At 38.3% G+C, this 14,236-nt stretch overlaps 1 protein-coding gene across 1 annotated transcript; it reads left to right on the top strand.

The window, feature by feature from the left end:
• The first annotated feature begins 8,834 nt into the window (after nucleotides 1-8,834).
• On the top strand, nucleotides 8,835-13,936 carry nmu (neuromedin U). The gene is made up of 9 exons (XM_017428769.3): nucleotides 8,835-8,967; nucleotides 9,896-9,951; nucleotides 10,024-10,071; nucleotides 10,176-10,229; nucleotides 10,328-10,357; nucleotides 11,750-11,824; nucleotides 12,454-12,507; nucleotides 12,601-12,643; nucleotides 12,757-13,936. The coding sequence occupies exons 1-8, from the start codon at nucleotides 8,835-8,837 to the stop codon at nucleotides 12,634-12,636; spliced, it is 486 nt and encodes a 161-aa protein (XP_017284258.1). The 3' UTR covers nucleotides 12,637-12,643; nucleotides 12,757-13,936.
• Nucleotides 13,937-14,236: the final 300 nt, after the last annotated feature.

Consider the following 14,236-nt stretch of genomic DNA (forward strand, 5'->3'; position numbering starts at 1 on the left):
CTCATGTGTCAAGGATACATCTGCAAAAGATTGTGCATTATTCAGGAAAATGGAGCAGCATCCAGTGGTCTCTTTGGTGTTTTTTAAATGTGATGAACTCCATTTCTGCTTCCCCACTTAATCGTTGCGCAGACATGGATTGTCGCACAATTGCAGACTTATAGTTTTAATATGGAGATAAAAGAGAGGGGCGTTTAAGTCCACTGAGTGTTGGACAAAAACACAGACACGAGGTACTACGATGTGTAAAGAGGCTTTTTTTGGGGACAGAATTGTAGAGTGTTTTATTGTAAAGTACAATGTCACCTGAGAAGATTTAAATTTTATCTGAATATTTGTAACCTCTCAATGACAAATTCCTTTATAAAGAAAAAAAATGCCTTTGTTGGGGCTTTTATATACGTACTTATGTGCAACTACTTTGTGACGCTTTATGATAAGTCATCCATGACTCATTAATGCTGATGGATTTGTTCATCTGTGTGTGTTCGTTTGTCGGTCTGTTTGCAAAATAAATAGTTTATGAACAACCAGACAGATTTTCATGAAACTCTCAGAAAGTAGCCACTGAATGTACATCTACAACTGATTGACTCTTGGTGTCAGTTCTATTCAAAATGGCCACCACAGCTAACTGACAACAGCCAACACAGAAATGGCTTTATCTCATCCATCCATCCATCCATCCATCCATCCATCCATCCATCCATCCATCCATCCATCCATCCATACATACATACATCCATACATACATACATACATACATACATACATACATACATACATACATCCATACATCCATACATACATCCATCTGTTTTCTTTACCCGCTTCTCCATTCCGGGTCGTGCTGGGCTTTATCTCAGTCAGTTTTAAAGATATCGGGCTAAAACTGGATGCAGTAGTAGCCGAGAAACATTCACAACACATACTTTGGGCACGACACTTTGCAATATCACATGAGATCATAGATAATGCTGTTTTCAAGGTTTGACCAAACAGCTACTAATTTCTCAATATAGGATGATCTTAGTTTAAAACTTTGGCATGAAAGGTGGCAGGCGATATAAATCCCTTCGAGGACTATTTGTCAGTAGTTATTGCTGTACAGATGTCTTGACGTGCGCAAATAAGCAAAATCTTCCAGCTAATAGAATAATAGTTGAAACCCTGAAGATGACACAGTGGACCCTGCAGGTGAGAGGTTTTCCAACTAAATGAACTTTTTGGGTTAGGAGGCCAGTGCACTGATAAGGGGGCTTCAGTGAAATGCCAGACAAAGCACAAATATGACTTGTAAACAAAAGAGCATTTTTGCATCGATGCACCAGCGTCATGGTGAAAGTAATTACATCTGTGTAATCTACATTTGACATTACCACTGGTGATTAAAGGCTGATAGCATTTTCTACTTTGGTTTGAAATCAGAACCGTTGGTGCTGCTATCTGGATGGCATTTCTGCAGCCTTTAATACTCCACAAGTCAGTGTTGTTAAAGATCCTTTTTGTTTAATTGTCACACAAATGAAAACACGGGCACACATGGCGACCGAAAAACCTTCAAGCGGGACCCGTATGATTACTTTGTGCAAAAATATGTGAACCGCCATGTGACTTTTCGAGAAAATACTGGGAAAAGCACATCAATGAAAATGACACCAACGCTTGCACAAACACACTGCAGCTCTCTCCTCTTTGGTAACCTCAATCCTGAGGTGATGTCTTTGCTCATCGCTGCAAAATTACACACAAGCAAACACACACAAAATAAAGAAAAAAAACACACGAGTCATCTAAAGTGAAGTAAGGACGAGAGCTACTATTCCATGGCCTACACAGAGCTTTTTGCTCGCTGCACAGGTCAATCATTTGCGTGATTTTTGTTTTAGAGCAATCATGTAATTTAAAGTGGGTGCATGTGTGTGTGCTCTGCCTACTGTTTACGTAGCCACCTGACGTTATTTCAGTAACCTGGTTGCAATATGCCAGAAACAGCTAAGAGTCTAAATGTCAGAAGATCACCAAACAAAGTATGGGAAGTATTTACATAGATTTGGAGTCTGTAGAGTTGGCAAAGCAGGCAAGAGGGCGTCAAAAAGATAAAATAATTAATAAAGCCATTTCTATGTTTCATAAGGACATGTGGCTTGAAGGGGTTGACTTCAAAAGTTAATCTGTTGTAGATGTAAAGCCAATAACTATCATGTTTCCCGGGGAACCCTGTGGGGGCTGCTCCGTGAGTCTGGGATTGGGGGGGTCCCTGCTACTGGCTGTTCAGTCCTTATACAGAGAGAGGTTTTTTTTTTTTTCGATATTTGACAATGGTTCACACTGCTGGCTGTAAGTCGGCTCTCTATTGTCACCGATTCTGTTCATAGCTTTTATAGACAGAGTTTTTTCAGTGCAGTCAGGGGCCAGAAGGGATTTGGTGACTACAGGACTCCATCTCTGCTATTTGCAGGTGATGTGGTCCTGTTGGCGGCATCATTCCAGGATCCCCAGCGCTCACTGGAGTGGTTCACAGCCGAGTGTGAAGCAGCTGGGATGAAGATCAGCACCTCCAAATCTGAGGCCATGGTCCTCAGGTGGAAAAGGGTGTGTTGGGAGTGAGGTGTTGCCTCAAGTGGAGGAGTTTAAGTATCTCAGTGGTTTGTTCACGACTTAGTGAAGAATGGAGCACAAGATCGACAGACTGATCAGTGCTTTCGCAGTATTGCATACTCTGTACCGTTCCATTATGGTGAAGAGGGAGAAGAGGTGCAAGGTAAAGCTCTCTCTTTACTGGTTGATTTATGTTCCTACCCTCACTTATGGTCATGAACTCTGAATAGTGACCAAAAGAACAAGATCTCAGATACAGGTGGTCAAAATGAGTTTTCTCCGCAGGGCAGCTGGGCTCTCCCTTACAGATAGGGTGAGAAGTTAAGTTATCCATGAGAGACTCCTCCACATCGAGAGGAGCCAGTTGAGGTGGTTCAGGCATCTGGTAAGGATGCCCCCCTGGACACCTCCCTAGGGAGATGTTCTGGTTGTGTCCAACTGGGAGGAGATCCCCAGGGAAGACCCAGATCAGGCTAAAGAAACTATGTCTCTTAGCCGGGCTGGGAACACCTAGGAATCCTTCTGGAAGAGCTGGAGAAGAGATGTCTGTGCCTCCCTGCTCAAGCTGCTGCCCTGCAATCCAACAAGCAGCAGATGATGGATGGATGGATGTAAGTGTGTAGAATTTAAAACTCCTTCTTTTTAATATGGACTTCAGAACATAATAAATAATGTATAAATAATAAAAAGGTGAAATTTTGACAAAATATTGAAGTCTGTAAAGACTGCTCCATGTAGGTAGAATGTAGAATTTGTGAGAAAAGGAAATTTAATAACTTGTAGTCATCTTTGGATGTTAATAAATATAAAAGAGACTGTAATGACAATATAACGTCATTTAGATCCTTAACAGGAAAAGCCATCAAACATGTTATGAACATTTAACACAGCAGCAATCCTTGTATGTCCCTTCAGAAGATTTCTCTCCACATTTTAAAAAATGTGTTTATTTGTTTGTGTTTGAGAGTTGATAAGATTGTTACAACTGCTCGTTTTTATATATAAGGTTGTATCGGTCCTCACTTTGAAACAGCAAATAGCAATATCTCCCTAAATGTAAGAGCTTTTTCCTGATGCATTATGTGTCATGCATTCCATACATCTGAAACACATTTATTGAATCCAGCTAATCGTTTTTCCACAAATTACAGCAAGACATCACTGTGTGCTAACATCCATTAACTCATGATGCATTAAGAGATAGCTTATCACATAAACTCATGGTGACTTAGTGGAAAAACAGGAAGTCAGAACGCTGTCTAACATGCTGCGAATTAAAGCTCTAAATCCATGTTAGTAAACTTTATATAGAAGGTACACTGTTAATCTTTTTTTTTATTATAAACCTTTACATATGTTGGTACTTCATATGCTTGTCTCATCTCAGTAACATTCCTTGAAGGAATACATATCGCCCGCTGCCTTTTCATGCCAGAGTTTAAGCTCATCTTATGTTGACAGATGACAGAGTTTTAGTCGTTTTGGTCAAACCTTGAAAATAATGCTATGTATGATCTCATGTGATAGTAATAAGACATTATTTTCTGTATTGTGAAACACAATGTAAGCTGTGGAAGCTAAACAAAATGAATAAGGTTATAAAGAAAGCAGTCTTTTTCTTTGTGTTTTTAATTTGCTAATGTTTTCAAATGTATCAAGCCATCTGTGCCGTTTGAACGAGTGTCTAACACAATAAGATTTCAGCAGAGGTAAGAGATCCCATTTTATGCTAAACGAAATAAAATGTTTTGCAGGATTTTGGTGACAATTCAGTGGTTTACTGCAACAACTGGTTTGTGTGGTTCTTGCAATTTGGAAGTGCAAACAAGATGGCTTGTCATATTTTATAAAGTTAACAAATGGTCTTTGTAGGAGGATGTGACTTGTTAATGCTGTTCCTCATCCTGTTCATTTTCCAATTATAAGCATTAGTGAAAGCATAGCTGTGTTTAGGTGGGTCTGAGTTTACAACACAAATGATGACACTTGGTCTAAACATTCAATAATGAAGTAAGTTTCTGGTAAAAAAAACAAAAAACAAAAAGCAGATTACTTAAAACCATATATAACATAACGTAACATAAGTGTAACAAAGCTAAATACAGAAACAAGATTTTCTGACTTGCCAACCTTGCGAACAACCTTATTTTTTTCGTTCTACAAATTACTAATTATGTCAACATTATTTAAGTTTCTATATGAAAGCAACATATACATAATTTGTTTCAAGGAAAGTAAACTTATGTAAAACTGGCAACTGTGCAAAAAATTTGAAGACATGGGTGGGTGTTTTGGAACAGAGCTAGGGGATAATTACAGGATATCAGCCAAAAGGAAAATAATTCAGTGTACTAAAAAGCCCCAGAACTGTTTCCCCTCATTTCCTCCAGCATGTTAAAATCCCCGCAACAAAGTACTCTGGACATTTATGGCAATGTTCTAATATAATCTCAGTTTTTATGGTCTTTTAAAATTATTGTTTGTAAGAATGACTGTACATTTGTTAAATAACCTTGCGTTATGCATAAAAAAACAAACTGAATCTTGAGTGAGTAAGTGTAGCAATAAGCAGTGAATGAAGCAATATAGGGCATTTCTTTTTTATTTCCATTATTTGTGATTATGCTGGCTTGATCTTTGAGTCTCAGTCTTACATAGTGCTACACACTGTGTAAAGAAACAAGTACCAAGTCACAAAGCAGAAGAACAAAAAAAAAGTTATCTTAAAATAATAAATTTGTCAGAGTGCATGTGGTGGTAAATTAGAAGGATACCGGGGGGAAATTCAGCTTCAGACATGTGAGAGGAACTCATTTTTGAGTCCAACTTTGGATGAGGATCAGAAAAAGAGCACAGTGAAGCCGATAATCTATGCTGTGGTTTCAAGGTATAACAGTGACTGAATCATAAATAAATAACCTTCCCTTGGTAGAGTACCTTTTAGGTTTTAATCAGTAAAGAAACAAACAGTAATATGAATCCAATTAGAGCTGCACGTGCAAATGCCAATCAACTTTATAATAACACAACTCTTAGAAGGTCATGACATTTCAGGCGCTCTCCAGAAAGACGAGCCAAAAGCAACCATCTCTAGAGTTTTCAAGAGACAACAACCAAGTTGTAGGAACAACTTAATGCCTGCGAACTGCTATTTCACTTCAAAAGGACTCAAGAATGTATGGACTTATCAGCAAAAGGCAAGTATCTTGTCGAAGCCTTTGTTTTTGTTTGCCTACTGACCCAACTGTTTGGTCGTCATGCTTGACAGAGAGATTAGTGTAGGAGGATGACAAGGGTGGAGATGAGGGAGTTGACTCCTTGAGCTGATCGATAATCGCGCTATTAAAAAAACTTACATCAGATTTCAACAACAAAGCAGCGATGGGGTTGGGTTTGTGGTCGCAATCCTCTGTCTAGAATGACGTGTGTTTACGCAGGAATAATACGACTTACTTTTAGCTTTGTTAGAAAAAGATGCAATCTTTCATTTTCACAGCAGGTAATGAAAACCATTAATCAAAAATGGTGGAGTAAGTTCCTAAGGGCCACAGACAATACATCATATTATAATGTATACAGAATCATTTTTGGAATATCTGCATAAACCAGTAAATCTTGCAGCATCTGTTTCCTCCACGTTTCTCCTCACCTTCCCCTCACTGCTTCAAAGCACTTTAATAAATCCTAAACTCCTTCATGCTACAGTGAGGCCAGTTTCAGCCTAAGTAAACCCACCTTGCTTTGTAATCGTCTATCAATTCATATTTATTTCATTATACATTTTACTGTAGACAGCTGGACAGTGGTTGTGTTTTTTTTTTTTCAATCATTATGTTGTCTGATTTATTGTAAAAAAGATCTAAATGAAAAGTAGCGCTGGGGGTGAGGGTCTCTGCTTTCACATCACGGCTTTACAAAGGCCAACAAATTACCTGAGTGCTATGAGACAAGGTAATTTGGTAATGACTTATAATGAGTCTCTATAAAATGAAGTCATTTAAACTTATCTTTGAAAAGTTTAACAAAAGTTTAATGCTATTAAATAATTTACACAATTACACAATTTTTTTTTTATTTTTATAGCTGTTGGCTGGTCTAGCCTGTTAGATTGGCGTGACTAAAGAAACCGAAGAGCCATTACTTTCTTCTGAATTAGGAACGCTGCTATACGGTAAATTTGAAGCATCACTGATGTAATTGTAAGCTCGTAAAAATGTCATGGAGGATGCTGCAATTAGAAGATTTCTGACACCATAAGAAGCGTCAAAGTTTCCTTTGGCAAAAAAAAAAAGCCTTTGATTACTAGAATAAAAGTACCACGTGAGGATTATTAAAGAAGGAGAAATATATATATTTTTAAAACTGTAATAAAGACAGTAAGATAATAATCAGAGCATAACAGAATAATCTGGCTGAAATATAACATTACTGCAGCTCATGATACAATAAAGAGAACCGTTTTGCTTTGCACGACTCCCATAATAGTGTTATCCCCATTAGTTTCCACAAAGATACTATAATACCATAAGTTTACACAGTCCACATGTAACTAGGTCAAACAAAACAGTTTTTTCCCCCCTTTTTTTGTCAGGATCTGTTTTTTGTTTGTTTTGTGTTAATGTTTTGCTTTCTGTTTCTGAGTTTATTCTTTCGTTTATTTTTATGCATCTAAACAATCACCTCATCAGCCTCAGTCCATTTATTCTCTCAACTCTCGCTCCTCTGCAGTCAGTAAGTCGTTGTGGTTTCACATCTTCCAGCAGACTTTCAGTGGGTACTTTATCAATTAGCGTTGGCGAGGGGTGTCTAACTTGGTCATGATCATCTCTCATTTGGCATTTGGTATTTCTCAACCTTCTTGCGTTCCTTCTTCTTGATGTTACAGCCGCATGGGCCCACATCTACCACCACTGCATTCTTCTGTGGTTTGTTGACCACCACAATGTCCGGTTGGTTAGCCATCACCTGTTTGTCAGTCTGCATCTGGAAGTCCCACAGTATCTTAGCCCTGCCAGTCTCCACCACTCTTGGTGGAGTCTCCCACTTTGACTGTGGGACTTCCAGTCCATACTCGGTACGGACGTTCCTGTACACTATTCAAGCCACTTGGTTAGGGCTTTCCATGGATGCTTTGCCTGCATCTTACATCCTGATATTATGTGCTGGTCTGTCTCAGGGGCATCTTTACACAGCCTGCATCTTGGGTCCTGTCTGGTGTGGTAGACCCCAGCTTCTACTGCTCTTGTGCTGCCATGATTAGTGTCTCTGTGCTGTCCTTCAGTCCAGCCCTTCCTATCAGCCACTTCCTCAATCTGCCAGTGGTACATGCTGTGCAGGGGCTTATCTTCCCATGATGGTTCCTCTTGTTTCTCCTTATCCAAACTGGGGTTTTGCTGCCTGAGACATTCAATTAGCATTTCATTACTGGAGGCTTTCCCCCCCCTGATGTATTCCTAGATCTTAGTTGTTTCATTCTGCAAAGTGGCTTCAATTCTCAAAAGTACTCTACCTTCATCCTTTAATAATTGCTCATAAACTTTTGACATAAAAGGGCAAAATCATCCATTTAAACAGAAGCCTATAGAAAGTTATTAGAAACTAAACCAAATGGGAAAACTTAGAAAAGAAGAAAAACACACACACACACACACACAACATGTACTTTCATTATTAGAGTGTAAAATTACACAAAGAGGATATGGACCACTATAGTGAACTTTTGCTTAAAATTTAACACATGGGACTAATAAAAAAGGAAATAAATGTTGATATTTAAATTGAAATTTAATATAAGAAAGCTAACATTCAGTTAATGAGCTGGATATAATTCAGCTTATTGCTAACAAATGGCAGACTTGTTAAGAAAAACAGTTGGGTAAAACAAAAATGAGAAAACAAACAAAGTTTAGAGCACCGCTTCAAACTTCTCAGACAATTTCCAACTGTGTTTCATTCCTCATCTAGCCCAGTTTCATCCCTTCCTTGCTCACATTTCCCTGAAGTGCCTCACTCTGCTAACCTGTTGATCCAATCTAATAAGTTTCCCCGCGCGCGCGGGGGGCTTCCAGTGACGCAGCCACGTGCCTCCGAGGAGGGCGTGGGGCTCCAGCCTTCATATTTCTCTGACGTGAGCCAGAAATTGTCAGAAGAGCTTAAAGTACACAGAAAGGAAAAAAAAAAAAAATCACTCACACGCAGACAAAAGAGAAGAAAGTGCAGCCTGAGAGTAGGAGATGAAGACCTTCCGGAGCCAAAGCAGCCAGCCGGCGCGCGAAGCCCTCAGCCGCGTGCAGAGCCTGAGCAGAAGCGCCATGAGTCCCCTCAGCCTCACAGTCCTCCTCATCCTCACCGTCCCGGGCTGTGCCAGTAAGTCTGCACTCATTTTACTACCACATGCGCACATTGTGCTGCTATGCATGCTTGTTTATCTTTTATTGAAGAAGTTAGAGAAAAAAAAAAACTGAACATCTATCTATCTATCTATCTATCTATCTATCTATCTATCTATCTATCTATCTATCTATCTATCTATCTATCTATCTATCTATCTATCTATCTATCTATCTATCTATCTATCTATCTATCTATCTATCTATCTATCTATCTATCTATCTATCTATCTATCCATCCATCCATCCATCTATCTATCTATCTATCTATCTATCTATCCATCCATCCATCCATCCATCCATCCATCCATCCATCCATCCATCCATCCATTCATCCATCCATCCATCCATCTTGTATAAGATAAACAAAACAAAACATATCAATTTTATGTTTATTTTAGTATCCACTTAGTTCATCCATCCACCTGTCTGTCCGTCCATCCATCCATCCATCCATCCATCTGATCGGATCAGATCAACTTTAACATCAAAAATGACTGAGAGGAGCGTAGATGTGGACTGACACCTTATCTCCTCGTGTCAAAAAGACCTTAGAATGACTCCGAAGGTTTTAGGATTCATCGTTTGTGTCAGTGCTGCAAGCTGCACACGAGTTGTTAAACGTAAAAGAGTTCATTTCTTTTTTTCTGTATAAATTTGTGCTTGTTTTCCAACGCAGATGTAGTGATACCGCGTGTTATAACTCCCTCTGCGTAAGAGCTCTGATCCGGCTAATGGACATCCTCCGCAATCGTGTGAAAAGATGTTAGAAATGTTGATCATGACTGTCTGCAGCTTTTAGCTCATTCCAAAAAAAAAAAAAGTACTACTACCGTGGTTGAATTAAATATAAAAATTGTCATTGCAGTCGAAGCGTTAACTGTGTTTTTTATGTGAAATAAAAGGCGCCCCAGCAGATCTTCAACAGGTCACGACAAATCAGAGACAGCTACTTCGCCAGGTACTCTTTTCTCTCTTTTACTTTTCCTCCTCTCCATCCCTCCCCTTCATCGAGGTCTGTGCCTTTCCGCAGATAGACGCCATGTGCTCGTCCTACTTCTCCGCAGACCTGAAGTTCAGGGTAGGTGAGACCGAACAAAGCAGAGAAGCCGCGGTTTTAAGGCAAATGTCACACGTTTTGTCCCATGTGGCTTATTTCTGACAACTCTCTGGTTATTCCTCCAGACGTCTGATGTTTTAGGAGAACTCTGTGTCTTGATGCTGGTTCAGAAATCAAAGGTGCGCTTTTCATATTTCAAAGTGCTTTTGTTGCAGACTTTTAACAAATGAGTCAGATTAAGATCGCCATTATTTCTTCTTTGTTGATAACATTTCAGGAGCAGAGAGTTCCAGAAAATAGTAAAAGGGTAAGTTTTGTTCTGTGGATTATTCTCTCCTCAAATAGACTTCAACATATTGTAACAAAAGCTAGAACTGTATTCGTAATGTGTGTGTAATGTGAGGGTTTTGTTGTTGTTTTACCTCCTGCACTGTATGTGCAGTTTTTAATCCATTATGCTAGACCCCACGTTTCCGAGTTGTCACAGGGGGTAAGTAAGTGAAAAGCTGAAACCTGACGAAACAGCCCTGTTATAGTTTGCTGCTTGGCTGAAGGAAAACCCCCCCTCACATTTCTTTGTACCTAATTTATGCTTATTGAACTGAGTTCGACTTTGTTGCAGCAAAGAATTTGGATATTCTGCACATCGTTTGGCAAACCTAAATGCATGCAGGTGCACACAATAGAAGAAAAAAAAAAATAAAACAAAATCTGTGCATGGTGACATACACGGACACATGATGGGAAATGGAATCCCATCTCAGGGCTTTTGTCTCCCTTTTTGTTTGTGAAGCATGACTGACACCATTCTGTTTAAGGAGGCAGCAGCATGGCGCTACAAGTATACATTTATTTCTTGGTTGCATGAAAAAATAAAAACTCCAAACGGACGCCTCTTTTTCCTGTTCATGATCAATACGAATGTGAAACAAAAGAAACAACGAACTGATGCGTTAAATGAAACAGAAAAGGCTATTATTTTAGTCCTTAAAGAACCAGTACGTCATGAAAAACTCATTTCAGTATATTTACTTAAGCTTATGAGTAAATGCACGTTGCTTTTTGTACTAAAATGTCTTCTTTCGGATCAGTACAGGTTTATAAAGTTCCTTTGCTGTTATTGTATTTGCATATGACGAAATCTAATAAATTAAGAATAACATTTTAGTAAATAACACCTGTTTATAAAATGTAAGAACTGAAAAAATATGAAGCAATGTCAAATCAGTGTGGCCTAACATGCCTCCAAAAGTAGTTCATAAAATGTAATTATTAGTAAATTAAATATATTTGTTGAGCTATACATTTGTGCGCTTTTGTTTCAAAATTTATTTCAAAGGGCATAATGAGTTATTGAAGTACTGATTCATATAGTACTGATAGAATAACTTCAAAAGCCCTTCAGTGATTCAGTAGTTTCTCTGAAGTTGTTCAGGTTTATACAGTAGCACAACTTCCCTCCAATCAGCAGTTCTCCCACTAAAACACCACCTCGTAAACAATTACCCTGGATTATAAGGATACAAAGGTGTCATGTATTTATCGAAATAAAGTGAAGCCTTGAGGTAAAAAGCATTTGCATTTCTGTGTTGCATGTTCTTTGTAGACAAGAAGGAAGCTTTTGAACGTCCCATGTTGCGTACTCTATTCGCTGCAGTTGATGTCTGCGTGTCTGCCTCTGTCTGTGTGTGTCTGTCAGACCTCTCAGTTGCACCCTCTTCTGCATCTAGTTTCTCAACTCCATACCAGAAGAGAGAGAGGACTCTTGATGCACGTATGTACCACTCGCATCCCTTTCAGTCTTCTAGTTGTTTTTTAGTTTTTTTTAATTTATTGTTCTGTGTTGTTGTTGATTACAAAAGTCTCACGTTTGTTAACAAAACAAAGACATGTAGAACAAAATGCTTTGCTTTTGCATGCAAAAAAACAAATGAATGCAACCAGTGACGCAACTATCATAAATCACTTTTTTTTTGTAATTTCTCAGCACATTTTCTGATGTCAGCTCTGCACAGAAAGAGCTGATGAAACAGCTGCATTTGTGTTGATACTGAAATGTGCGTGCTTCATTCTGGTTTAAACATGCCCCCCCCAGTCTTCAGCTTACATGTTGATAATGCTGTTCCACATTAGTTGCATTTCCAAGCTGAGAGTAATTATAGTCTAAAATTAGGGCAGCTGGAAGGTGAACTCGTCATCTGTTGCTCTTAAGCAAAGTGGATAAAGAGAAAAGTGTGGACGAGACTGTTTGTTTTGTCCAATCCACATGTGAGCGTTTGGGTGGGCTTTTTGGTGCCGTTGCCTTTTAAGAGATAAGGGTGTTGTTTTTCCTGGTCAGGAAATAGGAGACGAGACTAAAACTTGGCGGAAAGTTAATTTCTGCAGCTTTTTGTGTGTGCACAGGCGGAACTTCAGGGACCCGGAGGTATCGAGAGCAGAGGCTACTTCCTCTACCGGGTATGGAAAGGTTTCTCCATGTAGGAAAATAAAATAAAATCAAAACTGACATTATGTGATGAACTTAAAAATATGTTAATTTTTTGTTTTCAGCCACGAAATGGAAGACGGTCTTTAGAATATGAATGAATTCAAGGTAATGATCCACGTTTCTTTCTGCCTGTCCTGAAAAAAAAATCACATTACAACAAAACCCCCACTGATATATCTACTCATCACGTGTTATTTGTGTTTGTTACTGTGCTTCAGAACCTCCATCTACGAGTGTACAGAGACTACACGGACCCCAAGACCCGAGCCACTGCACCGTGACTGACAGATCCAGACTTTACCCGCAGCCCATTTCCACCTCTGTATAGTCATGTTCGAATCTGCACATTGAACATCCATTAAAATACTATTCATTTATCCGGACTTTTAATTTTTGTGTGGGTTATTCGGTTCAATTCACAACACATTGGGAAGAGCAGCCTTCCAGGGCATTGTTGTTATTTAGATACAACTTTGAAGTCCTGTGGTGTAAGCTGAACACACTTTAGGAATATTTAACAGCAATAATAACAATTATTATATAAAAATCAAAGTCATTACATCAATCCTACACTAATAGGTATCTGTTTACTAATTATAAAATCATTGTTTTAAATTTCTATATAAATTGCATGTTTGAACTTAAACATGCAATTCCGATTACTGACAGTAGATGTCGCCATTATCACTTAGTTCAAGCTGTGATCAGATCAGATCAGACATTGACGTGATTACCTTCAATGGGTGTAAAGATATTCCCTTATTTATTGTGCAGTAATTCCAGGCCCAAACTTCTAGCATAAAGGAACATGCGTGCATTTCTTACTAAAGTTTATATCTGTGATAGTAAAAGGCTTTTCTCTCTGGTAATCAGAGTAAAGGTTTAGTTTGAGTTCAGTACACAACGATAGAAGTCCCAGCAGCACCTAAAGGACCAAAAAGACTGAGTATATATATATATTTATTTTTTGTTCTCTTTATCTTGTTTTCTGTTTAAACAGGTGACACGGTGAATTGAATAAACAACTGAAACCACTGACAGTTTAAGAGTTGCAGTTAGAGTAGAAAATTTTTTTTTTTTCCAGTCAGACAAGAGTTTTTAACAGGAAATGATGTTTAAATAAAAATGTTACACTTATGCTCTATACTGATATATTGCCTCGTGATGTTTTTTTATTTTATGTTTTTTTTTGTTTTGTTATTTAGACACTGCTTTAGCCTGTATTCTTCCACTTATTATTGGCACTTAAAGTTTTATTTGGCCACTTTGCTTCAGAGGCTGACATGACAAGAATTTGATGTTAGTTAAAGAATGTATAAGTTATAAATATACCATGTTTGTATAACACCATTCTCTTTATGTTGACCCCAACGCTTCCAAAACAACAATGAAATTAAACTGTGACTAAAATCAATAAAATAAATAAAAAACAAAGGATATATATAAATAAAAAGAATTAAATAATCTGCCATTTTCCTTCATTTGTTTCACATTTTCTTTCAACTTTCAACAGCGCCAAATTACCATTCAACCCCATTCTGTGGTCAAAAATGGTATTGCAGTTTAAACAGCTGTCTGTTGCCATGGAAATCAGTACCACGCTCGAGACAGGAAGTAAAGTAACTGAACTGTGTAGAAAAAGTCCAATACGTCTCGAAACTTAAATATTTTATTAAAAATATTGTATTCAGACCTCGA

The sequence above is a fragment of the Kryptolebias marmoratus genome, linkage group LG24 (assembly GCF_001649575.2).
Source record: "Kryptolebias marmoratus isolate JLee-2015 linkage group LG24, ASM164957v2, whole genome shotgun sequence".
Classification (NCBI taxonomy): Eukaryota; Metazoa; Chordata; class Actinopteri; order Cyprinodontiformes; family Rivulidae; genus Kryptolebias; species Kryptolebias marmoratus.

Excerpts from the sequence above, each read along its gene's own strand:
- nmu (XM_017428769.3), top strand. The coding sequence starts at position 8,835 with ATGAAGACCTTCCGGAGCCAAAGCAGCCAGCCGGCGCGCGAAGCCCTC. Across the intron at positions 8,968-9,895 it reads CACCGTCCCGGGCTGTGCCA|GCGCCCCAGCAGATCTTCAA; the intron begins GTAAGTCTGCAC and ends GTGAAATAAAAG. Across the intron at positions 12,508-12,600 it reads GAGGCTACTTCCTCTACCGG|CCACGAAATGGAAGACGGTC; the intron begins GTATGGAAAGGT and ends TTTTGTTTTCAG.